This window comes from Siphateles boraxobius, unplaced genomic scaffold (genome assembly GCF_051911475.1).
Source record: "Siphateles boraxobius isolate OS27281-9 unplaced genomic scaffold, OSU_SipBor_1 1, whole genome shotgun sequence".
NCBI lineage: Eukaryota > Metazoa > Chordata > Actinopteri > Cypriniformes > Leuciscidae > Siphateles > Siphateles boraxobius.
In genome coordinates this window covers 23,907,188-23,933,989 of record NW_027508699.1, presented here as the reverse complement: position 1 = coordinate 23,933,989, position 26,802 = coordinate 23,907,188, and the positions used below count along the sequence as shown (strand labels likewise).

Sequence of the window (26,802 nt, the reverse complement as noted above, 5' to 3'; positions counted from 1 at the left end):
GTCACAATTAAAATCCTCCATTCAATCTAATTTAATTTCCTACCGTTTTGGAGAGAAATGTTGTGGCACCTTGGTCTGGAGCCGTCAGTCATTAATGCGGTGACTCTCCTCATGTGTTTACAATTTTAATGTAATGATGCATTTAAAAGTTAATGGCTAAACGTATCTTTACAAAAGTTCACAATGCTGCTGCAGATGCAATATAATGTAGACAACATTGAATAAATAATTTTCGTCATGTTAGATACCCACTCAAACCCCTAACTAAACCTTTCTACATAACCACCGGACTCGCGCGTCCTCCATGTCTGTAGTTTTTTTTATCACCTTTCACTCGTGTTTGTAGTTCTAATCGAATCCCCGTCCAACGCGCGATGGGTTGTGGGCAATATCAGCCGTTAGAGTGCGCATCGATCTGCACTTCGGATTCTGACCGGAAAAAGTAGACCATCCGGGTATCTTTGGAACACTCATTTCAACATACTACGATTTGGGACGTACTAATTCTAATTTCGAATACTATTTAGGACGGATAGTATGCAAATTGGGACGCAGCATATGCAGGGCCGGATTAACCATTAGGGCAATTGGGCACTTGCCCAGGGGCCCACGACATCTAAGGGACCCTGGGCACCAGAGGCGGAGTGGCAATCGGGAGAGTCGGGAGCATGCCCCCGAACCCCCCTAGAGGCACAGAGGTCCACCCAACATAGTTTTACAAATTCCTATGGGAAAGAACGACCATTTATGAACTTTACTCCAGCATAGTACAACACGGTTCCTTTTAAGTCAGTAAACTGTAAATGCCATATTAAAATGTCCTTGGACAAAATATACAGTTGGCATGCCTAAGGGGGGGGCCTACAAGACATCGTGCCCAGGGGCCTCTAATCCGGCCCTGAGCATATGGCTCCCCGAGGAGGCGAGGATCGAGGAGTGAGGAGGCTTCCAGAGGAGTCATTAGCGAGGATACCCAGGTGTATCCTATGCGGAAGTGTTTTATTGACTAAACGTGACGCACGTATCAATTCTCCTCCCCCTTCACATCGGTCACAATCATTTAAATTTATTCTTTACCTTTGCAGTTTATATAAACCACATATCTCACATATTTCAACAGGGTATCTTGCTTTATTATTATTTCTTATGAATTTCTTAAATAAACAAACTTCAACAACATGAGGGCAGATCCTTTGAACGCTGCTGATGACGCTATAAAGTGACGCTCGAGTGATCAAGTATTCCAATGTATAAAAAAGCTTTCATTCGATTCCTCCGTCTTCGTTTTCTTTCCTCGCATCCTTCCCTCGTATCCTACACGGGGTGGAGCTGAGACGCGAGGAAAGGAAGCGAGGAAAAGAAAAAACGAGGATGCACAACTTAGAAATGAGAAGGACCTCTCGAAACATGACAGAAACATGTATTGAACATAGAGATTAAGAAAACTGTGCTGTAGAGGGTTAAATAAGTGTAATCAAACATTATAGATAATTTAACTAAAATTTCAGTTTCAGAATTCAGAAGTTTTAAGCACAGAATGTTCTTCAGGGATCCCACTATTTTTATTTTATTTTACTTTATATATTTCTATATTTGGACTTTCCACATTACTATAAAATTTATAGCCTATTCTTTATGATAATATATTAATTTTAGTTTAATTTACACACTTTTAGTGCATGGAAGTGAATGAAAGAGAGTATTAAAGTCAACCACATTTGACTGGTGAAGGTCATATACGTTAAACTCTAAAAATGCATCTATTTTATTCCAAACATTGCTCACACGACACCACAAACTCATTCTGTGAACGACACACATCCTGTGTTTAATCTGTCCTAAGCCTTTGAAGTGCACTAAACCAGGGATCAGACTGGAAGGGACATGCACAAGTGTAATCCCTTTTCTGCCCTGCTCACCAAGTGCTGTTCTCATTTGTTTTCTTCTGTTTAAGTGTATTTTTTAAGGTACCTGCTGATCAGATGTGGGAAACTGTCATGGATCATGAAAAACCCCATGGCTTTGGATCTTTGTGAACATGATGTTTCTTTGACAACATGGAAAGGCTTTAGGTGAGGAATGCCATGTAACAGAATCGTCTTGAATTGGGAGGTCTGGCCCTCTTCTGTGGTACATAGTGTTCAGCTTTCTCCCTACTTGATGTGGGGGCAGCTACGGCATCTTCTCTTGGCCTGTCGGTACGACGAGGGTTACTTAGCGACAGGAAGTTATGAAAATGAGGACGAGAATGAAAACATGGAAGACAGATCAAAGGATCCCATATACATTCAGGTACGTCGGATACGTATAAGAGTCAATTGAAGTTAGTAATTGAAGTTGCTTAATGTGATATTAAGAATTCAGAATTTTGTAGTTTTGGTTTCAATTTATAAATTGTCTATGTAGTGACAAATGTAATATTATGTGATGTGTATCGCTGCCATATTTAAAAGGAAACATAATAGGGTTTACGTTTTTAGTCATATCACCCACCTCTAGGCAGTTCAACCAGGAAGTTAATTGAAAGTCATGCAGAAATTGTCTTATAATTGGGAGATGAGAGGGACTGTGCGTCTCTTGACATTGGGAAACATAACGGCTAACTTGGATCACGTAAGGCACCTCAGCATCACATAATGGCAGTGACATCAGTAGCCAACATTCAGTTTTATAAGTCACAGTTTACATTACACACAGTTTCTTTGGATTTCTCTGGATTAGCACGTTCGTGTTGTGAATAAGTGTTCTATATTTGATGTTGATCATAAAGTAGGACTGCCATGTTTATGGAATGTGCTTTAATTGGTCACTACAGAGTGCGCACAAAACATTTAAGATTAGATTTGAATCTGTTTATTAAAAAAAACATCTTAATGGGGCAAACATCGCAGTGATACTAATCACTAAATGTAATTTTAAATTAATTGTTGAAATCTGAAAGCCATTGAAAGAATACATTTATTTATTAAAATCTTTATTTATTTTTTATTTCATTATAAAAAGCGTTATCATTATTAGGCATATTAACTGTCATAAATCATTGCAATTCAATTGATTTGTTGCAACATGGAAGCCAAAAAGATAACACTTTATTTAATTTATTTTTTTCATTAAACAACAATATAATACAATATTTATTATTAAATTATAAATTTTCTTTTTATTCATTTATGCATTATTATATCACCATCATAGTGCATATCAGTCATAGTCATTCAAGTCTTATTATAATTGGTAAAACCTGAAAGCCAAAGAACGAAATCATCTATATTGTTTATTTTCTATAGAAAATATACAATATCACTCAGAGCCGTAAATAAGTCCTACCTGTACCGACATTTCTTTCTCTGCCTTCTCTTAAAAATATAAAAATTTTATCAAGGTAAAATCTACATAGTTCCCCACAAAAGTATTGCTCAGAGTAAAACATGTTGAAGATTAGAGAAAAGGATGTCGATTCAGTAAATGATAAGCTATTTCCTCACAAAAGCAGTTTATTCAGCGTAGTGAAGCCTCTCTTCCATTGATATCCATTAAAAACGGCCTTGTCTCCTTCACTGCGTACCGACAAAGCTGCAGTATTAGCTTTAACAATTACGCCTTTTTGGCTTAAGGTTGCAGGCTTGCCTTCCAGTGGCCATATAATACTTCTATCTTTAGTCCCCTGGTGTGCAAGCCAAAGACAACTGTGGCAAAGAATGAAAAACTACATTTGATGCTGTAAAATGAGGAAAAATAACTTGCGAGAAACCAGGTTACACCAGGGGGCCAGTTTTCCTCTGGCTATAGACCTTATGCTCCAGACAAACAAACGTGCAGCCATCTTAAAAATTTTGTCTTAGAACTTCGATTTTTGTGGTAGCTCTGTATGGCATCACTGTCAAAGAGTAATTACTAATTAACTTGTGAATTGCATTTACTTATTGTAGAATGTAGTGTTACAAATTTATTAAATGTTTTAATTTAGGTTCCAATACAATAGTATATGGTATAAACTGAAAAAGTTTAGTAGACTGAATTTAGCATTTGAAGCAGAATTATCAGCAAGAGATTCATTGCCAGTTCTGTTCTATTGTAAGTTAAATGAGTCTAATGGCTCTCGGAGCCACTGTCCCAGTCTTTGAATAGTCTGGCTGATTGGATTAGAATATTTACATTAGAATCACACTGTTATGCTGACGAATATCAGGGTTGGGGAATTTCCGGTAACGTGCTGATTCCTGTACTTCACATTTACATGCTTTGTTCAGATTGCCTCCCCCCTTTTTATGTAAATCTATGTAGCTATTGTAGCTATTATGCTATTATGTAGCTATTGAGTTAGACTTGGATGATGACTACAGCGATGCAACAGCAAAGTCCTCAATAAAAAGTAACTTCTTCTTTGAAAGATATCCCAACGTCTCCTGGTCTTTCGCTTCTAAGTCTCCTACACACTTGAGTTCACAACAAGAGTTAACGAAAGTTTTCATGAGCATTATAATGTTGTTATAACAAATGTCAGTAGACTGGGAAAATTTTGAAACGAGCGGTTCATTCATAAATCGTAAGATCTTACCTTCATGCTGTAGAAATACAAACCGGAAGACAGAACACAATGAGCACAGCACTGGAAAAAGGCGTGGCTACATAATGTCGACTCTATACAGTTAAAATATGATGTCAGTAGCTATGCTACTATATCGATTGAAAAAAAAGAAAAAAAACAGACTTCCTTGAATGAACAAAAAAGAAAAAAACAGACTTGAATGTGTGCATACATAACTTGTTTCTATTTATAGGAACATGGCTCTTCAATCTGTGTCAGTTTGCTAAAGAATTGCACTGAAGTCATGTCAGGCTTTTTCTTTTAAAGTGATTGTTTACCAAAAAAAATATGAAATAATTTACTCACCTCATGGTGTTCCATGATTTGAGTCTATATATATATATAGGCCTATATATAAACAAGGGTTCAATTGTTTTTGTTCATACAATGACAGTCAGTGACGTCCAACAACATTGGACCCCAGTGACTTTGTACAGACAAAACAAGTCATACAGGTTTTGAATGTAAATAAGTAAACGATGAAATAATTGTAAATTTTATGTGAACTAAGTGAAATACAATTTGCATTTCATTCTTAGTTTAAGTAAATTTTAGACACAAGAGTTTAGACACAACAGCTACACTGCAGATTTGCAAAATCCATTTATTTTTTTAAAGTGTTTTGTGTTTAGGCTTTTGGTGGCAGACTATTCAGAACCTAAACAAAAAAGTTCAGGATATATAAATTTTTTTCTGATTTGGCGGTACTGATTATAGTATGACCTATTGCTCTCATCATTGTGAAACATCTGAGTAAATGTGACAGGTTTTTCTAGACTGAGCCCTACACAGTTGTCCTCTGACATCTTCAGCATGTTGGGTGGAAATAGGACAGTCTCTTTTAGTTATTTTAATGATGTCAGAGGAAAAACGTCAGTTTCCGATTCGCTACCTTGTTCTCATTTAATGAGACACTTTCTATTAACTTTTAATTTTAAGTTTAAAAAGCTCTTTGTTAGATGATTTCATAGAAAGTTTGATATAACAGACCTGACTTGCCTTAAAACTTACAGCAGTGGGCATCTGGTGTATTTTTTTAATGAATGTCTTAGATTCACATAAGTAACTCTAATGACCTTCGTGGAGATCAATTCAAAAATGGCATGAACCTTAAAATCATCTTCTTCTCTCCTTGAGAGTTCTCCGTTTCTGTTTCCTCTGACCTTTCTGTTTCAAAGGTCAGAAAGAACAGTTCTGCACTGCTATTGGCGAATGTATTTCAGATCAGACCTTTCACTTTTCATAACAATATGTATAGGAGCTAAATAAATCCTATGCTTTGTCATTGAATGCTGGTCTAAAAAACAGTCAAATGATAACTACTCTTGATAAATAAATACTTTTGAATAAAATACAATTAATTACATGATATTATATGGAGTCCTAATTCATAACTCTGAAGAAACCCAGTGGCTGTATGTCACCTGTAGAGAGTTTAACTGCTTTATCTCAATTAAAGGCAGGGTAGGCAATTTGTTCCAGTTTTTTTTTTTTATGCTGGTTGAAAGTCTCTTCACATCCTGATAGCTACTAAGTTAAGTGGTCTAAATATATATATATATATATTGTGGTGAATAGGACGAGGGCGAGGGACATGAGAGAACGGCGCGAGGCCGGTGGCGTGATTGTTAATGAATGACACCTGCGAGACGCACCGGTCTCGCATCTCTCACGGAGGAGCGGAAGCATAAAGGAGGAGCGACGGCTGTGATGATCGAGAGAGGACAGGTCTGTGTTTATTTGTGTTTTGTCGTCTGCGAGGGGCTGCTGGCAGACTTTTGGTTTTTGTATTTATTTGATTTGATTATTAATTGTATTTGAATGTTCGCTGGTTCCCGCCTCCTTTTTTCCATAATAACTGACTTTGCTACATATATATATATATATATATATATATATATATATATATATATATATAAATAAAAGGATCATAAAATGTTCGTCCAATCATTGAATTCGGTCCGAATGTCCTACCTGCCTGTCATCTGCCCTTTAAGGCCTATGATTGAAAATTCTAGCTTCCGGCCAAACGCAGTCTACCAAAGCACAACTTACGCAACTTATGATGTCGGAAGTAGTGTAGTGTGTCATGGCGTAGCGTAAATATCAGCAGTAGATTGCATCACTCGCATAAGTTGCGCTTTAGACTTGTGTGGATGACATCACTAACCCTAAAATTTACATAAACCCTGCCCCCGGGAACACTCAGTCCATGTTGAGAAGAGGAAGAGTTGTTGTAGTGGAGCACATTTGTGAGTCTGCTCAAGCTGTCGCATCCGTATTTTCACATGCAATACAGTACGTAACACAAATGCAATAGCATGTCTCTCTGAAGGCATCTTACAGCAGTTCCCACATGAGCGATTTTATAGATTTTCATGACAGAATATGCTAATCAAAGACTTGAAGATAGTTAACTCCGCATCAGCAACATAAATTCATCAACTAACCATTCAGAAACATCCTGTTGCATTCTACGTTGTCACTTATTCTTGAGTTTCTCCATCATTGCCCGACTCCAGTTTAAACATAAAAGGCAGAACAGTTTCTGACATTTTAGTGCTTGTCTGTATGTGGTAATCGGAGTTGCTTTCCCCCCAAAAATATAATTATTATAATTTGATACATAAATTGGAAATGCTAAATCCTCTGGATATCGATAGCTGATGCTTTTGACGATATCTCTGGATATCATCTATAGGTGCAACCTAGCACTGGGGTTTATCCCTCATATTTCACATGTAGGCCTTGAGCAGTCAAGTCGCAGCTCGACAATCGGACCGTATAGTGTGAACACATGAATTGTGATCTTTGGCTTTGCAAACTCCGCTGTGTGTGTTGTTTACTGTTCATGTGTTTTGAAGAAGGTGGGGCTTTGGAAACACTCTGAAGGGAGGGTTGGATCTCATGCTTTCAAAGCTAACTTGCTATTGCTTGCCACTTCGAAAATTGCCCTACCTGTAAGCACATTTTAAAATAAGCAGTTAGGCTATATGTTCTCTTGTCTATATATTATGATTCCATCAGGAAGGCTAGCCTACTGTTTGCACACACACACACACACACACACACACACACACACACACACACACACACACACACACACACACACACACACACACACACACACACACACACACACACACACACACACACACACACACACACACACACACACACACACACACACACACACACACACACACTCACACACACACACACACACACACATTTTAAGTGCAATTCCAGATACCTAATGTTTGTTAAAGCATTAAAACATTTCATCTGTCATGGATACTGCAGCCTGAGCCAGTGTTTGCATTTTTGGAAGGTGTACAAACTGTAAGATAATGTTCTTGGTGCTTGTTTGGCCTGTCATTCTCTGTTTCTCAGTGAGGTTGAGAGGAAGACATTTTTTTTAAATATATTTAGTCTAAGACCTGAACATATTTTTCCAACGTTCTTCAAAAACAGGTAGTAATTTAAAAATCTATAGAGCAAACTAAAATAATTAAAATATTTTATGGTATTTCGTGATGCAATTGATATGCAGGCATAGCAATTAAACACTGTAAAATGTTATTTGGGGAAAGGTATATAGATCTAAGCGTTCAAACACTACCACCTAGCGTTTGCATTGAGCTGTGCCTCTCCCACTCTCTTTCCCACAGTGGTCTGATGTCATTATACTCTTATCTTTATTTATAGGCTATATCTATCTAGCTACAGTTTCACGCCTCTAAGCATTTCCGATGGATATGAATTAGTTTCATCACACATCATGCGCTTTAAATACGACATAAATGATATGCAATGCATGCTCGTCTTTATGTCTAGCTCAAATTAGTTTTTTCCTGGAGTTCCTCGCACTGCTCCAGCAGATGTCAGTAATACACCGAAAATAAAGGCCCTAGGCCAGAAAAGTTGGTAATCACGACTGTATGCAATTGCTAATTATGTCAGCAAATTAATACGTCATGTTGTTCGGGTAAAGTCCTACACGTTTTCATCAGGATCAGCCGATGGTCGTCGAACTTCTAACGTAACGAGTTACAATTAGATAGGCTATGTGAGATTTCATTGTACGAGGAATATTTGTGCTTTTGGTTGTTAGAAAATGCGAGTTCAGGACCATGGACAGGGTGCTGCTATCCGCCTTTATTCTGCTGTCAAGATTTGATCCAACCAAATAGTGTTTTCTAATCTTCATAGGCTATAGCTAAACAAGAATGAATACACGATATTTATTATACAATGTTTTAAAATGGACCTCTTTGAGTTTTTAAACCTAACAGACCTAACAATTTACTTGTGGGGAACAATTTTGTTTTTCTTTGGAGAATTTGGTGAATGCTTATTTGTGACTACATTCAGATACACCAATTCGATCCAATAGGCTAGGCTATCTATTATGATACCCCGACCACACATAAGTGAATCTTAGGAAGCCCTGGTTCCTGACGAGAAAGGGAACCTCCGTGTGATGTTACTGTGGTTAGGGCGGGGATCTTCTTAACATTTTCAAGTCCATATGGTCCATCATAACCCTGTCAGTCACATTCTACGACACGTTATTGACATCTCAAGTGAGACACACAGGGACACATCGGTATGCATTTGATGACCAATAATTGCATTGGTGGCAGTGTTAAACCTAGCTATCCTATGCATTCAACACTCAAAACTATATTTAAGCTGGTTTACTTATTATTGACCTAACGTTTGCGACATTGCGTTCAGGCTATCGTTTTCTTAAACCACATGCGAATGCTTCGCGTTGGTTTTATAAATAATTTTGAAGTGAGTAATCGCATTTAGTCTTTCAGGAGTGTAGGAAAATATTTAAATATGTCATATTTCACTGTTAGCTGTAAGTGCATCATGAATCAGTGACATCCAGAGGATTTACGCTACCTTCGCCACAGCTCGCGAGAGACACGCATGCGCATTGACACAAACAGCCGGTCTTTAAAAAATCCTTATGCCAACGGATGTAATCAAGGCAAAGAATAGCTATCTCTTATCTCTGGGCATACATGGTGAAATTGTAAGTATGGGGATCATAAGTTGTTTTTAAATATACAAGGTGTTTGTGGATAAAACGATATTTGAGTTTGATTGTTAAAGATGGCATGTCATATTTGACAGAAATGTCTTTTCGATGGTTGTCCTGGGCGATGAAGAGATATTGGCGCTCGAGCTTCATGGTGGCACTTTTGCAATGCGAGGATATGCGATGGAAATGCTAGTCCATTGCGTTTTTTGTTTTTGTTTTGTTTTTGTTGTTGTTGTTTTTGTTGCTTTTCACAAGAGTAGAATGCGCGGTGTATTTTTATTTTCCGCGTGTGCCCGATCTATAGGGATGCGATTCTCGTTTAAAACTAGGCTATACTATTCATTTTGTCAATTCTGCTTCGATGAAACGAAGCAGACCATATCAGGCTTTTTCTGTCAGCCAATCTAATCATCAACGTTGGCCAGTCGTTAAATCAGGGAGATGAAATACTCCGTAAATGTGTTTGTCTGTGTGTTTTAAAACCGTGTTTATTATCATCAATCACGGCTCGAGCATTTCTTATGCACCGCGGCTGTTAGATCGACTGCAGCTAGAAAGCGTGCTGCGCCCCCTCCTCCTACCCCCAAATATTCCAACATCTTCCAGCTCAGAATTTGATGCCACACATTCTTTGGAAATAACACAGTAAGATCTAGTTAGATTAAAACAATAGATCCGTAGTCTCTTAATAATTATAACTATCATTAGCATGCATTTATAAAGATTACTCAATTCAGGACCCTATACATTTGCTTCAAATAACCTTCACTTGTTATCCATGAACGGCATGGTTTGTTTGAGCCCCAAAGTCATGTTGTTTAAATCAGTACAGACACCAAAGCTTGAAGAAATAGAGAAAACCCACCCACATGGCAACACGTCTAAATGTATTGTGCTGTTGGATTAAGCATGTTTGCAGAATGAGAAGCACTGTAACACTGAATGTGATAATAAGCTATTTCATCAACATGCTAATGATTCAGATATGGAAGAAACTGGAATCCAATAGTTATTAGATGTAAGGTTTGAACTTTTTTAATAAAAAAAAACCCTAGTACTTTTCCCACACGAAAATCTAGAATGTCTTTGAAAAAGAATGTTGCCACTGGTGCATAAATTCACATTATGGCCAATGTTTAAGTATGGGAAGCAGACATGTATTCAAATCAGCTGCAGAGAGCATTCTGAGATAAGTATGATATAACATGTTAGGTCATGTTAGTGTTTGTGACATGTTAGGACATTTCGGTTTCTGGTCAAGTTAAAGCATGTCTTGTTCACCTAATCTATATGCGCATTTAGCATCCTGCTGGGGTTGCGGTTCCATCCTTTTCCCCCCCAGCGTAGTCAGTTAATGGAAACCACTTTCGTGCATATTTGTTTGACCGGCCTCTTTTTTTTTCCTTCTGCGCAGCTTGTTTAAAAGCATTATTTTCTCCATTGGAAACCAAAAATGTTTAAGTGGACTTGAGGAAAATAACTTCCTCTGATATCTACACCCTTCAATTGCTTGTTGAACCATTAATTCGTCCCGTTGATCTCTGTGGCTGCAGTTGTATTGGCTCCATCTCAGTTGCATCCTGTTTCTTGCAGCCCATGGGATCAGAGCGGATGGAGATGCGAAAGAGGCAGATGTCGGTGCAGCAGGAGTCGGTGGCGGGCACCACAGCACCAGCGCAGAACGAGCAGCCTGGCCAGGGGAACCGTGCATCCAACGCCTGCTGCTTCTGTTGGTGCTGTTGCTGCAGCTGCTCCTGGTATGAGTTTTTTTCATAATCTACATGGCTAATGTGAGATCTTATCTAACAAGGTTAGTTTTGGGCCAGGAAATCACCTTATTACAAGACAATAACTGCATCTGATAAGAGTGTTGCTTATGTTTACTCAAGTAAATGCACCTGGAATATGGCTCAGATATGATTTAAATGCTGTTTTTGCTCATTGTGCGTGTATGTAGTATGATGCAATTTTCACTAAGGTGTCAGAGGTTCCAAGACATCTGCTTTGCAAATCAGCAGAACTCATGGCGTCCTGGCTGTGAGCTTATAATGAGCACTAGTAACAGTGCTTAATTGTACATTGAGCAGGTGAAAGCTACTCCAAAGCTTCCTAATGCTGACTGTTAGGTGTCTTGGGATCATGATATGTTTACTACCTTGCAGTCTCACTGTTAGGAATGAAGACAGAGAAGAGAGGAACAGGAGAGCCTCGTATGATTTTAAAACAGAGGAGAATGCAAACTTCGAGGAAAGGTCAGTCATTCCAGCTTTTTATAGGAAGAGGTTTAGTAAAACTACAAAAGAAATGTAACTTACACTTTACAAAAAAAAACCTGACATCTTTGATAGCTACAATGTTGTTAAATGGGTGTAATTTGATATTTATCTGTAAAAAAAAAAAAAGCATTTTCTGTTAAATATTTAAAAATTGAAACCAAAAAGGCTTTCATAGCTTCATAATCCTAATTGTTTGCCAAGTTGTGTTTTAGATTTTTATTTATATTTAAATGAATTACTATAGTTCTGTGAGATGCAAGTTCCTGTAAAATTTTACCTAAAATATTCTTTATTTTTATTTAAATTAATTACTATAGTTCTACGAGATTCAAACTTTCCGAAAAATTACACGTAAAACATTATTTAATTTAATTTTAATGAATTACTATAGTTCTGAGATGCAACTTTCAGAGAAATTACACCTTAAATATCCTTTATTTTTATTTAAATGAATTTCTACAGTTCGGTAAGATGCAACTGTCTGAGAAATTAAACGTAAAATTTTCTTTATTTTTTTTAAGTTATTACTATAGTTCTGCAGAAGTTCTGAGAAATTACAACTAAAATATTTGTACTACATAAGTATTTCCTAAGAGAAAACATCAAGAAGGGAGGGAAAACTGTTACCGAGATGTTTGTTGCCAAAACTGACTAAGACCCCTCTGTTTTTCGGCAGTCCGAAACCGACTGCGGAGGAGATACACTTGTGGGGGCAATCCTTCGACAAACTAATGCAATGCCCCACTGGAAGAAGTGCCTTCCGGCAGTTTCTGCGCACCGAGTTCAGTGAGGAAAACATGCTCTTCTGGTTGGCCTGCGAGGAATTTACTAAGGAAACCAATAAAAGCTTCATCGAGGAGAAGGCGCGGATAATTTATGAAGACTACATTTCTATTCTCTCACCCAAAGAGGTGAGTGAACGCATCAGCACGTGTAGGAAGAGCCTAATCACATGTCTTGTAAAATCAGAATGATTCATTTTTTTTGTGTGCTTTTTTTCAGGTGAGCCTCGACTCTAGAGTTCGGGAGGTTATAAACAGGAATATGCTGGAGCCAACATCCCACACGTTTGACGACGCCCAGCTCCAGATATACACACTAATGCAAAGAGACTCGTATCCGCGATTCATGAACTCCGCAGTCTACAAAAACATGCTCAAGACAGTCTCTGAGCTGTCGGTGGAATCTTAGATCTCTGTGATCACGGTTAAATGCCCCCTCCCTATCTTTTGTTTGTTAGCTTTCCTTGTGTAGAATATGTTTAAAAGGACCCCAGCGTGGGTCCTCCCAGGGATTTTACTGCTATAGCGATCTGTACCTGAAACAAGACGCTCAGGTCTCCAGGTCACTGGATTAAAAAAAAAAGTCTCAAATTTCCTGAGGGCTCAACACCACAAGTACTGCTACAGATCAGCATAGCAAAAGATGCTCCAAAGGATTACCAGTGCGTTTCGATGTTTTTAAGAAAACAGTCAATTTGATTTGTTTTAAAGTTGTTGTTTTTTTATTCTTTCAAATTCTTTTTTGTATCAATGTTTGAAGGAAAATGTTATACCAATTGTGGGCTATAGACAGTATATACAGTAGATATATTTATAAATTTGTATTGCATTTGTTGTGTTACAATATTTAAAGAAAAGGGAATTATGGGTAACAAGTATTGGCCGTTAATGAAAATGCGTATGAGAATCAAAGCTCAAGTCAAGGCAACACTTCGGCTCTACTCACGGGATACCCTGTTGTACACAGTATTGTTTCAACTGCTTTTCTAACTACTCCCTGTTACAATGACTTGGCATCTCCAATGAGAAATCACAATTATCAGAAAAAATATTCATAAATAAAGTGATAATTATGATAAGGGGGAAATATATTAGTTTAAAAAAGGTGAAAATGTACATATGCGTTTGATAAGAAAAAGATAATATCATAATAGATATAAAAAAAATCAGTATTTAAAATCAAATAGCATATCTCAGACTGCTTGATATTATTATTTGCTCTGCTTTTTGTACTGCTAGAAAATATCAAGAATTTATTTACAAAAATATAATTTACCCATAAGTGTTTTTGTGTATCATTGCATTAATTTATTCCCATGCTGCGCCCAAAATGAGCAGCTAAGAAATGGTTGGACATGTCAAGTATTCCTTGCATGCACTTAACTCATTTGTGTACAGTATCTGGAGGTAGTAACATTTTTACAAATTACCTCTAATAGAAGAGATTTAACATGTAGGCATTGTACTACAGTATCAAATGTGTTTTAGATCTAAACATGAGTCCTGAATGGAAAGGTGCAGGTTTTATTGTTAGGACCCTTATAAGTAGACGACACCAAAGCAGCCAAGTCCAGTAAAACTGTGTGATTAGTTTTCTCTCCAATACAACTGACTAGAATTGGAGCTGCCAAGTTTTTACTTTTAGTTCTGTGAATTACTTTGTTGCCTGACTTTCATGTCGCTCAAAGACAAGATCCTCACTCGGGGAAGTGCCTTGACATTCAATTTTGTGGCATCTCTTTTTTGGCAATAGTTGATTTAAACTCTTGCCACATACAGTACGTAGACTCTGGGCCTTCGATCAATTCACGAGATGACTTGTCCTGCACGGTGACTTCTGAATTGAACTATTGCACTTCAGTTGCCTGTAGTTTTGGAGTGAAAAACACCATTGGTTTTGTCAAGTGCTGAAGTCGCACATTTAAGGAAGTAGGTCTGTTGTCGGTTAGTCCGGGACAATTCATTAAGATTGTTGATCTGAGTCCAGATGTACTTTTACCAACATGTATTTCATGGTGGTGCTTCTACTTGTCTTAGACTAACTCAATATGAAATGTGCAATTGATACGTGCAATTTGAGCTGATGGATTCACCACATAGATCAACCTCAAACACGATCTAAGCCAATGGTTTGGAGTTATACTGCCTATAAATCTTTCTTTCTTTCTCTCTTTTTTGTTGTTGTTCTGTAAAGTATACAAAAAAGTGTTATTTTCCAATCAGTTTACATAAAAGATTATAATACTTTTTTGATTAATAATATGTGAATGTTTACAGTAATCAAATTTGGGGTTATTTCTGTTTTATTGAATTGAGAAAAATAATGATTTGTGGGCATTTGGAATCTTTTAAGGTACAATAAAGCACAATAATTTTAAAACACGTGGTTGTTGTCAAAGCTGCGGAATAGCAGATTGAAGTATAGGCTATGCCATATATGAACTTGTGGGATCATCAACTCAGATTCGGATTCATCCGGGGTCTCTCACCCCTACTTCATAGGCCCGGTTTTACAGACAAGGATTAGGCCTTAGTTCAATTAGGAGGACATTTAAATAGCTTAAATAAACATGCCTGAGCAAAAAAAAATTACTGGTGTGCATCTTGAGACAAAACGATGGCATTGACATATTTTTAGATATGTCAGTGCAATTTTCTTTCAATTAAAACAGCTCAAACATGCATTTTAGTCTGGGACAAGTTTAAGCCTTGTCTATGAAACTGACCAATACTATTCTATAAATAAAGCCAGAAAATTCCAAAAATAAAATGTTAACACTTTACAGTAAGGTTTAACATGAACGAAGAATAAACAATACTTCTACAGATTCTTTGTTAATGTTAATTTCAACATTTACTAATACATTATTAAAATCAAAAGTCGAATTTGTTAACATTAGTTGATACACTGTGAACTAACACGAACAAAGAACAGCTTTATTTTGTTTTAACCAGGTGGACAAAGTATACAACTTCCTTCCTTGAGTGAAAGTACAGACACTGGTCAAATATTACTCTGCTACAAGTAAACGTTGTAAAGACTGATTTTTTACTTAAGTAAAAGTACAGAAGTACTCATTTTTAAAAGTACTTAAGAATCAAAAGTAAAAAGCAAATGTCAATGCACTATGTAATACTTACCTTATGCCTGAATCTATGCCTGCTTACCTACCCTCATATCAATATCAAATTTATTTCTAGAACACAGTTCCAGTAGTGGGATTGAATGTGAGATTGAATAAGTGCCTTCAATAACATCCACAATGGTTTCGGACATCCAAATGGCTGTTCCCTCAAATAGTGCCCTATTTAATTTCTTTTGGCTTTTAGTATGATTATGTTAGCCTTACTTTTATCTAGTGTGCTCCAAAGCAATGACAAAATTCGCATTTAGAAGACCAAACCCAACATTGAAAATGAAAATTAGGTTAATGTCAGAATCCAACATCAGAATGACGTTAATCTCCAACGTTGGACAGACGTTGTATTGTGGTTGAAAATGAAAATCGGGTTTTAACTAACATTAACAAAGATTAACAAATACAGTAACAAATGTATTGCTCATGGTAAGTTCATGTTAGTTAACACATTAACTAATGTTAACAAATGAAACCTTATTGTAGTGTTACCAATAAAATTTTACAAAAATGCAGTGCCCTTATTTGTCCAAGACAAAAATATTTGTAAATAATCATTAAATGTTAATACAATATATCCATTAAATAAAGTATACAGACAATGACGTAATTTCAGGCTTTATTTGCCATTTAACATGTAAATAATGAATCAAAATGTTAAGAATAACCAAAGGGGTTTCGGTTAAGTCTCCATTTACAGTGGAGTGTAACAGTGCTGCCCACTCACTCTCTCTGCTCTGGAGAGGATGCACCTGGGAACCTTACAAAAGAACCTAGAAGCAAGTGTCCTCCCCATTTAGCCATTTCTAAGAGCAAAGTTTGCGTATCCATAAAGAGCATTCATAATGTAAACATCTTTTCCTATTAAAGAATGGGCGAGCTGTTCTCCTTGACATCTTAAATTACTGTAAATGATGAGCAAAGATGCAGTGGTCTTAGGATGAGATAAACCATCACCTCCTGTTTTCCATATGCACAAAAGGACGTCAAGAACAACCACCAAAGGGTTGTTTGTTATTCAGATGAGACATTGCTAATGCAAGGGGCTTGTTATGACATCAAGGCGGCAGTGAGTATTACAGCAAAATCATTTGAAAAGAGAGCGATAGAAATTCACAAAACTGAGTGATATCATCTACCTTCAAATGGCAAGTACTATCCACTTTGTATTGATTGCCGACGTCATAAGTAACATTGCCATGACTGATCAGATATGAAGCTGTTTTTTCTTTACAACACATCATCATTAATTTATTAACCCTTTGATGCACAACATGGGTCTAAAATGACCCGACTGAGTTTTTATTTTCTATATCTTTGCAAGAAATTAATTTAATCATTCAGTATTCCAGGTGTTCTTCAATTAACTTGTTTTTGATTATCACAAATCCTTATTTTTATTTTTCCTTTCTTACTTTTTGAATAAAAAAATGTTTTTGTATCGCAACCCTTCTAATGCACAACATGGGTCTAAAAAGACCCGTATTCATTTCCTAAGTTATTTCAGTCATGGCTGAGTGTTTCTTTGCTGAATCTTTAAAATATACGTATTTTATCATTTGTTATTCCAGGTTTTCATTAAATATATTGTTTTTGATTTCCACAAATCATTATGTTTATGTTTCCTTTCTTACTTTATAAACAAAAACAGTTTCTGAATTCCTACATCAATTCTACATACATGGATCTAAAATGACCCATATGCATTTCCTATGTTATTTCAGTCAGCTGAGTGTTTCTTTGCTGAATCTTTAAAATATATGTATTTTATCATTTGTTATTCCAGATATTCATTAAATATTTACATTTATGTTTCCTTTCTTACTTAATAAACAAACACAGTTTTTGTATTTCTACATAAATTTTATATACATGGGTCAAAAATGACCCATATAGAAACCTTTGATATTTGCACATTTTTCCAAGTAGAAACATAATTACTGCATAAATACTATTACTATAGTATTACATAATACTATTCACCTGCCACACATTTCACAACTCAACACAGCTGCCTTGAATATTTGATGCAAGTCTTATTTTATTTTAAATATTTGATATTTTGTATAAGATAACTGGACATAATATTTGAATATTAGGCTATGGTTACCTTGACCATGAAATCCTAGTGAGAAATTACTTGTGAGAAAGAGAAACATGTCCAATACTATTAGCTAGCTAGCCGTTGACATATTCTATTCTAGCTAGCTAATGTTAGCTACACTAAAAAAAGATGGGGTTTTAAAGCTTATTTAAATGTAATAGGCCTAAAAGCTCTATTAAGAACCGTATCGTCTTGAACAAGCCTTCATATGCTGAAATGGTACTATGTGTTAAGAGTTTAGGGTCCTTTTTTTCTCGCCTTTTTGATTTTAAAATTTGTAACTGTCAAAGCCACCTATTACATAGGAAATGAATACAGGTCTTTTTAGACTCATGTTGTGCATTAGAAGGGGTTTGCATAGCTCGTGCATCAAAGGGTTAATGGTGAATGCAAGACTTTAACCTGCCTAGTTTTTTCTTTGAGAAATTGTCCTCATAAAAAAAAAGAGCAACCATGAACTCTACCAAACTAAACAATCCGTTAAACCAATAAATGGTAACGTTCTATTTTGTGTCCTTATTACACAAGTTACTAGAGTAATAACAATAAATTATGCATAATTACATGCTACTAACCCTAAACCAAAGCCTAATCTTAACCCTAACCCTATAGTAAGTACATGTAGTTAATTATTATTACTCAGTGTTTAATGTAAAATTACACTGTAACATAGACACCTTAAAATAAAGTGTAACCAAAAAATACTTGAATCCAAAAGCATTAGTTTTAATTACTTTTTTAAAAGTGATAATTCTGTTATCATTACATCTTTTTTTTTTGTTAGATTTGTTTTTTGGCGTTTTTGCCTTTTATTGTGATACGATAGGACAGTTAATTGACAGGAAGCGAAGTTGGAGGGAGAGAGAGGTCCACGAGGCGGGACGCCTGAAGCGAAACTGCGCTATATGTCGGCGCGCTGCCCACGAGGCTATTGGCGCTGACCTGTTATCATTAAATCTTGAAAGGAAACATAAGGATCTTTACATTAACTGCCAAAACCTCAAAATAATAACACCCAATAAGAACCAATACGGTGACCTTAATTTTAAGATTATCCATTTGCTTATAAATTATGTTTGTGAAGAGTAATAAAATAAAAATTGACAATCGTCTCAAATGTGTAATGTGCCGTCTTGTTAAAATGATGTATCACACTCGCCATCAATCTTTAAAACATTTTACTCCTGAAAGTAAAAGCCATGTACACAGTAAAAATTTGTAGATCATGCATATAAATATGTATAATTCAAAGAGTGAGTGACAAAGAGACTCAAAAGTATCTTCCAAATAAACAAGGTAAAAAAAATTATAATTCTTGAGCCGTTACCAAAAGCAAACAGACTTAAAGTATTTTATTTTAAAATGGGTAGGTTTGTAAAGGAAAAATTAAATAGTTTTGACTAGTTTTCATTAGGGAAAAGCAAAACTATCTAAACTATCGAATGTTGTCAAAATGTTTATCTACGTATATAAAAAGTGATGGTAAAAGAAAACAGAAATCCGACAACATTGATCATAGTCCAAAGGCCTACGGCCTAGCTAAACGTCAAGTTAAAACACAGGACATGAGTTTGTGGACCATTATAATAAAACAAACAGTTGATGGGATCTATTGTGGCCTTTGTACATCAGATGCGCCATTGAATTGTCATCAATGATACAGAAGCGTGGTCCTGGAATTCAGCTACATCTCCAAACAAAGAGAACAACCCCCAACTTCAGCAGAACTGTGGAAATAGATTTAATAGAGACACAGTTAAATAAATACATAATGTTTGTAGGTAATATTAAGTTATCAATGGGCACAACAATAGAAAACATCAAAAGAAACGCATACCTTCCACCTATTTCCACATTCAGTGCAGAAGACGAATGTTGTCATCGGTTCATCAGCACTTCGAGTTTGAACCTAATAAAAAAAGATTTGTGTTTATAAAACGCATTTATAAAAATCAACTACACAGATATTCAGAAAACACTGTCTGGTTACCTGGGTGTATGTACACTTCTTCTTTTTGCATTTCCCACAAGTGAACAGGTCAGTCTGGGTGCCCCCAGAAGTGGCCACTTGGTGGTCCCTGATTGCCTCTTTGGTCAGATTCTTACGCATCTCTTTCAGCTCATCGCTTGCCATTTCCTGTTGGATTTAGATTTCCACACGGTCACCTCTGAGAGAACATGTTCCTCTAACTATTATAAAAGGCAAAGTGAATAGACTACCGTGTCACTGTTTACTCACCTCTGCTGTCATTTTTGCTATGCGGTCTGGGCTCACATTCCCACACAGGACGTTCCTTCTCAGGTTGGGGTTCTTTGCATCCTTAAGATTGGAGATACGGCTTCGTACACGATTCTTGTATTTCATGTCAGTATTTTTAAACTCTGAAAAGATACGTGTAAGTTGGTCAAGGAAATACAAGTAAAATGTAATATAAAATATGATATATATAATATGTGGAGGATTTTTATAAATTAATAATCAGACTTTACACATTTCAATAGCAATAATAACTTTGAGGATGAATACTAAAAGGATATATTCTTCAATCTGAGCTCCAAGTTCATCGCAATCAGCGCCAATCGCAATGTGATCATCTGAAACAAAAAAAGACAAAACACTTCAAACATTTAAAAACAAGAAAACTCTGTATTTTACACAATGCATGTGTGTGTGTGTGTGTGTGTGTATATATATATATATTAGGAGTGTAACGGTTCATGTATTTGTGCCAAACCGTACGGACGTAAAATGCAGTTTCACAACGAATACAGTCAGTCACAGGCGATCCACACCATAGACATAAATACATAGACACCCTATTGGGCGCTTGATCGTACGTCAATACTACCGCCATATTGGGGAGGGCAATTTTACCCTAACTCTCATAATGGGAATTGATTAAAATTCCCCCTTTGTTTGCCGCTCGGGGCTGTACAAATCGCCGCACAATTGAAAAAAGGTCTCTGGGAATTACCTTTCACAAGCAAGACTGAACATTTGTTTCTGGTTGTATTTGATCATTATATAATTAGTAAATGTAACGTTAGTTGGCCACCGGATTCAGTCAGACTAAAATAGTTAGCGATGTCGCAAGTTAACTTTGTGAGAAGTTAGCTGTGAAAGTTGAGACATGAGTTGACATGATTTATATAATAGTTTTAGCTTAAAACCAACTTTTATGACAAGTACTCGTTTCCGGTAGGTACTAGTCACTATTTAATTTACTATTTTTATTATAGTCTATATTATTCTGCAATTGATATTACATTGTATTTGCTAATATTATTATTATTGTTATTATAATATACCACTTGCGATTATCAATCTATTATAACTATGCTGTTAAATTATTGTACTATTCACTAGTTCACTTATTTTTTATTGTCTATATTCTGTCATTGATATTTCATATTCTATTGCTATTATTATAGTATTATACATAAACTATATGCTATTATCAATATATTATTATTATATTATTGTACTTCTGATATTATAATTATACTATTCATTACTATTTAATTTGCTGTATACCGTTTTTATTTTATTTTATTGACTATACACTAAACTATAGTACTATTTACTATTACTTCTCACTTTATCTAATATTTACTATTTGCATTGCACTGTAGTTGTACCATATCCTGTGTATTACCATAAAGGATCCATCAGTTATCTTTGTTATTGTATATTTGGAGTATCTATCTGTAAATATCTATAATTTTAGTGCTATAAAAATACAGAAAGCAGCCTGCCGGTGTGATTTGTATTTGCCGATTTGTTTCATTTTCTCAATGGCGGTCAATTCTAAGCACAAGAAAAGCTAAAATCGGGTTAAACACAGAAAATGCTTTTTCCACAATAAGAAAACTTTATTTCATTTAATGTGAAAATGTAATTATATCTCAGTATGGGGGTCTTCACAATTCTTATCCAAGAGTCAATCCTGAGCTTTGACAAGTACTTATGAAAAAAATATTTTATAAGTCTAACTATCGAGATTTTAAATAACTAGAGATGGAACTTTTTGTACACCAGGTACAAACCATCGAAATAGGTTGATAAATGTAAATGTTATTTTTGCTTTTATCCAGAAAACCCACAGCTCACCCGTTTACTTGCATTTGTTTACAGCGCAGTCTTGCCCTCAGCAATATGGCGGACACGTTGACGTATCGCAGCAACGTTCCAAAGCGACCAATAGGCCGTCTATGTATTTATTATGTCTATGATCCACACTCCAATCCAGGAGGGGGGCGTGCACGGTAATGCAACGCTGTTTGCTACCAGTAAAAAGCGCAGAAGAAGAAGAGACGAAGATCGGTATGTTTACATCTCTCAACTGCAGAAAGATATCAATAAAATTGCTTGAGAATAATATCTCACGTTCCATTACTTTTACTTCAGGCATTTAGTGCCGACAGCAGGTTTGTTCACTAGAGAAATGAACTCTAGAAAGAAGCATTTCGTATATACACTATATTAGCATATTCATTATATTTATTTAACCTGTTAGTAAATGGTTTTATTATTCAATGAATATTTAAATAAATTTGTCATGAAAACAAGTTATGACAGCCACTGTGTAAATGATTATATTTCAAAAATAAATTGGATTAGGAAATTAACTTTATAATTAGATTCAGAAGCAAAACCTGCCTTATGTGCAATTTAGAGTACATGTTTATTATTTTTTTAGTGTTGGTTATATCTAAAAATAAATAGCAACTGAATTTAATAATTTGGGCTTTGTTTTTATTTTTAACCTTTAATATTATACTATTATGTAATTAACTTGGGCTCCCTATATAGTTTACAGCATTAGTCAAGATATATTTTTTTATCCTTAAGAAAATTTATAATAATTGAATTTATTTAAACAGAGACACATTTGCAAAAAACATCAACTTCTGTTTAGTTTACTTCCACTTGCTGTACCAAACCCGTACCGAATCGTAACTTAAAGACCGAGGTACGTACCGAACCATCATGTTTGTGTACCGTTACACCCCTATATATATACACAGTTGTAATTGAAATTATTTAACTTCATTGAAAATCAGGTTTATTGGCAAAATTTACAGACTTTCAGCTGTTTGCAATGAGCAAATCAAACTGAAGTAATTGAAATGTTTCCTAAATTCAACAGTAACTTTTAAATGACTTCCGCAGTCTCACCCTTTTTCTATCATAACCTGTTGCAAATGAGATCTATAGCCAGACACCAGCTTCTGGCAGCGTTTCTGAGGAATCTTAACCTCGTGAGCAATGGCCTGCAGCTCAGTAATATTCTTGGGTTTGCGTGCTGCAACCTCCTTCTTTAAATCCCACCAGAGATTTTCTATCGGGTTCAAGTCAGTTGACTGTGATTGCCACTGTAGAATCTTCCAGGACTTCTTCTGCAACCAAGCTTAGGTGGAATTCGAGGTATGCTTGGGATCATTGTCCTGTTGGTAGGTCCAATGACGGCCAAGCTTCGGCTTCCTCACTGACGGCACAACGTTTTCGCCTTGGATTTCCTGATACTTTAATGAACCCATCTTGCCTTTCACACGCTGCAGGTTTCCAGTGCCAGAGGATGCAAAGCAGCCCCAGAGAATCACCGAGCACCACCATACTTAACTGTAGGCAGAGTGTTCTTTTCAGCATATGCTTCATTCTTCTCCTTCCAGACATAGCGCTGATCCATAGGGCCAAATAGTTTCATTTTTGTTTCATCGGTCCACAAAACAGAATTCCAAAACTTCTGTAGCTTATTTATATGATTTTGAGCATCTTTCTTGTGCTTTTGGGTAGTGGTGTATGTCTTGGAGTTCTGGCATGGAAATCGCATGAGTTTAGTACGTGCCTTACTGTGCAAGCTGAAACCTCAGTGCCTGTTGCCACCAAGTCTTGCTGCAGGTCTTCTGCCGTCACTCAAGAGTTTTTCTAAACTGGCCTTCTCAGAAATCTGGTTGCAACCATTGATAGCTTCCTTTTTCTGCCCTGGCCAGGTAGTGTAACCTAGGTTCCTTTAACTTTGAACTTGTGAACTATGCTTCCAACTGTGTCTCTAGGAACATTATCTTCTCTTAATTTTTTGGACCATTCTTTTGACTTAGCCATATTTCTAACATGCAGACAAACGTGATGTGACACTCAACAAACCTAGCCAGTTCAAATATTTCATGTGTTTTAGCTCAAACAAACGTGGTGCTACTAATGATGGATTTGTTCATCGCATCAGGTGTGTTTGAGACAACACCTGTTTTGCAAATTTGTGCTGTTGAGAGGGATTTTATTCAGAGGGTTGAATAATTTTGAGGCCACGGAAGTCATTAAGTTACAATTTCAGTTAAATTTGGGAAAATCACTTGAAACATTTGTTGTGTTGAGCCATTTCAATTACTTCTGTTTGATTTGTTCATTGCAAACAGCTGAAAGTCTGTATATTTTACCAATAAACCTGATTGGCAATGGGGGTTGAATAATTTCGATTACAAATGTATATATATGAAGCATAAGTATACAGACCTCAGATCTAACTGAAATACAATTGCTTTAAATTTTCTTGTTTAATGTTTTATTCTAAAAATCACACACAAACTTAATAATTACTAAATTAATAATTTAACATTTAATAAACCAATTATCATCAATCGCTAATAACTACTGAATAACTGTTAATTGAATATTCCATGTATTTTGCAACATTCATTCAAGTCTAAATGTATGACTTATAATTCAGAAAGATATCAACATTAGTAACAAGACTAAATACTCTTGACAAGACACTCTAGGCTAACTTAGTAAGGAGAAAAATGTGTGTGCAGAAGAATTGCCTGCCATGACTTGCCTCCTGTTTGCAAAGCACTTGACAGCATCTCCCTGCACTTGATACGGACTGAGTCAGATGTGCCTGGTGCTCGTGGGAAAGTGGCTATCAACGTGTTTGGTGTAACATCGACAGACTCGCTCTTACTGCTAGAATTACTGCTTGAGCTGAGAGAGAAGATACGAAATAAAGAGATAGAGGAAAAAGTAATAAAAAGCAAGCCAGAGTTAGAATTATAAATTCTTATTTAGGGCCAAAGATCCAAAGATTAAGATATGATTATTTAATTTTATGATAATCTCAAGACCATTAAATCTTGTAGTTGGTACCTCTCTTCTCTGGGCTCCGGACTGGCTTGAGATGGTGAGACTACTGGTGTTGTGCGTTCCTTCTTTTTCTCCTCAGAATTCTTATCCGCAGCAGGTTCATCTGGATGTCAAAAACACTCTTTAGTCATTTCATAAGTGTAGTGCTACAAATGATCAGAAATCATATGTATATCTGGGCCATCGTACAAAAGGAAACCTGCAGTTGCTACCACATACAGGCAATTAGTGGTATTACAACAACAAAAACCCATTGTAACTTATATTATTGTTAAATAGTAGGTTGTAAATTAAGCCATTCAATAGTTGGACATAGTCTGGTTATCAAACATTAGTAGATAATGGTCATAATTTATGTGATGAAATACACTTGCTTAGTCACTCACCTGTGTGAACCTCAGAGTAACTTCATACATACATACTTTCACACATACATTTACATTAATATGTCAAATGTTATTTACCGAGCAACTTCTTCCAGGACTTGATCAAGGACTTGGCCAATGAGGTCACTTCATCGTCTGTGCTCTGTTTGCGGATGGCATTGACAGACATCCCGATCCTGGTGGACTGTTTATAAGAAAAGCAGAGGAAATATCTCGTTACATATGCCCGAGTACTGAAGCGAGAACGGCGTGCAGTAAACAAGGTAAACATACCTGCAGAAGCTCCAGGGTCATGGGTATATTCTTTAGTTCCTTTAGTAAGTCCAGTGCACCAACCTAATAATAATAAAAATACGACTTACAAAATGCACTTTATTATGATGCTTTAATAGACCCAATAAAATGTCTGGGAACTTTAATAACACATGCGCATGATAAAGTAGACGTCAATAGAAGTCACTTTGTAGCCAAACTTTAGCAATTGATCATACTTTTACTCACTTCACTGCCGCACTCTGGATAAAACCTTGCGTTCAATTGGTTTATAAAAGTATATAATAAAACAAGAGTCGTTATCCAGGTTGTATTCTATATATGAAATCAGTTGCATTACTGCCTCCCGCTGACTGACCCCGTGTATTTATCCGCGCTAACAGCGGCTAATGTTGCTAACTTTCCCGCTAAGCGTTGAGTTTCTTAACCAGTAAAGTAAACCACTATATACTGCACATACTTGAACATTAACCACTAAATCCATTCACACGACACTTCGCCAGTTTCGCTGTAGATTATGAAATTAGTTCTTCTTAATATGTAGCGGTTAGCTTGCTATGTATCAATGTAACGTTAGCCTCGTCTAGTACGAGGCAGGGAATTCATTCATGACAAAACACCTCACCCCGTTCTTCTTCTGTGCCATTTTATCCATCTTCTTTGCAATCCGGATGATCTCTTCCTCTTCTTTCTTACTCATTATTTATGATTAGTTGCAAAATTTAAATGTAAACAAAGTATATATGTTCAAAACGTAGAACCACACACGAACACACCACTTAACCGGCGGCGAAACCAGCACACAGCTCTGGCAGGAAGGCGTTTCTATGAAAAGCCCAGACATCACTAATCAACCCATTGACTACTCATCGACGTAAAGCCCAGGCAACACTAATCGGGAAAAAACTAACGCGCATTAAATGCGAAGCGTTCTGAACTATTGAATTGCTTCAATATTATCATTTGAGCAAGTTACACACCTACGTGTCTAAAACGTTATGCACATTGCTCGAAAAACAGTTTTAATTATATGGTATCGATTTGTGTTGAAAGCACAGT

General features: G+C 36.2%; 2 protein-coding genes across 6 annotated transcripts; one reads left to right on the top strand and one right to left on the bottom strand.

Annotated features, from left to right (window-relative positions):
* The first annotated feature begins 37 nt into the window (after window positions 1-37).
* Window positions 38-15,082, top strand: rgs20 (regulator of G protein signaling 20). 5 transcript variants are annotated; one of them, XM_077229727.1, is made up of 5 exons: window positions 38-2,292; window positions 11,238-11,401; window positions 11,819-11,896; window positions 12,597-12,831; window positions 12,923-15,082. In XM_077229727.1, exons 1-5 carry the CDS (start codon window positions 2,080-2,082, stop codon window positions 13,109-13,111), a joined length of 879 nt encoding a protein of 292 aa, XP_077085842.1. In that variant the 5' UTR covers window positions 38-2,079; the 3' UTR covers window positions 13,112-15,082. The 5 variants fall into 5 exon arrangements, with proteins under 5 accessions (XP_077085842.1, XP_077085837.1, XP_077085843.1 ...); XM_077229722.1 differs by having other exon boundaries at window positions 1,940-2,292; window positions 11,807-11,896; XM_077229728.1 differs by having other exon boundaries at window positions 2,220-2,292; window positions 11,198-11,401; window positions 11,807-11,896.
* A 4,022-nt stretch (window positions 15,083-19,104) lies between these two features.
* tcea1 (transcription elongation factor A (SII), 1) lies at window positions 19,105-26,556 on the bottom strand. Its single transcript, XM_077230003.1, has 10 exons — window positions 26,369-26,556; window positions 25,744-25,806; window positions 25,549-25,654; window positions 25,088-25,187; window positions 24,780-24,925; window positions 20,482-20,538; window positions 20,183-20,337; window positions 19,934-20,080; window positions 19,781-19,852; window positions 19,105-19,670 (listed from the first exon to the last, which is right to left on the bottom strand). Exons 1-10 carry the CDS (start codon window positions 26,441-26,443, stop codon window positions 19,662-19,664), a joined length of 930 nt encoding a protein of 309 aa, XP_077086118.1. The 5' UTR covers window positions 26,444-26,556; the 3' UTR covers window positions 19,105-19,661.
* Window positions 26,557-26,802: the final 246 nt, after the last annotated feature.

Bases quoted from the DNA above. Each gene is read 5' to 3' on its own strand.
- tcea1 (XM_077230003.1), bottom strand. From the start codon at position 26,443: ATGAGTAAGAAAGAAGAGGAAGAGATCATCCGGATTGCAAAGAAGATG. The intron at 20,081-20,182 runs GTGAGTAAACAG...TAAATCCAACAG, and splicing joins TAGCAAAAATGACAGCAGAG to GAAATGGCAAGCGATGAGCT. The intron at 19,853-19,933 runs GTAACCAGACAG...TTTTTTTATTAG, and splicing joins AGAAGTGTACATACACCCAG to GTTCAAACTCGAAGTGCTGA.
- rgs20 (XM_077229722.1), top strand. From the start codon at position 2,080: ATGCCATGTAACAGAATCGTCTTGAATTGGGAGGTCTGGCCCTCTTCT. The intron at 11,402-11,806 runs GTATGAGTTTTT...ACTACCTTGCAG, and splicing joins TGTTGCTGCAGCTGCTCCTG to TCTCACTGTTAGGAATGAAG. The intron at 11,897-12,596 runs GTCAGTCATTCC...GTTTTTCGGCAG, and splicing joins AATGCAAACTTCGAGGAAAG to TCCGAAACCGACTGCGGAGG.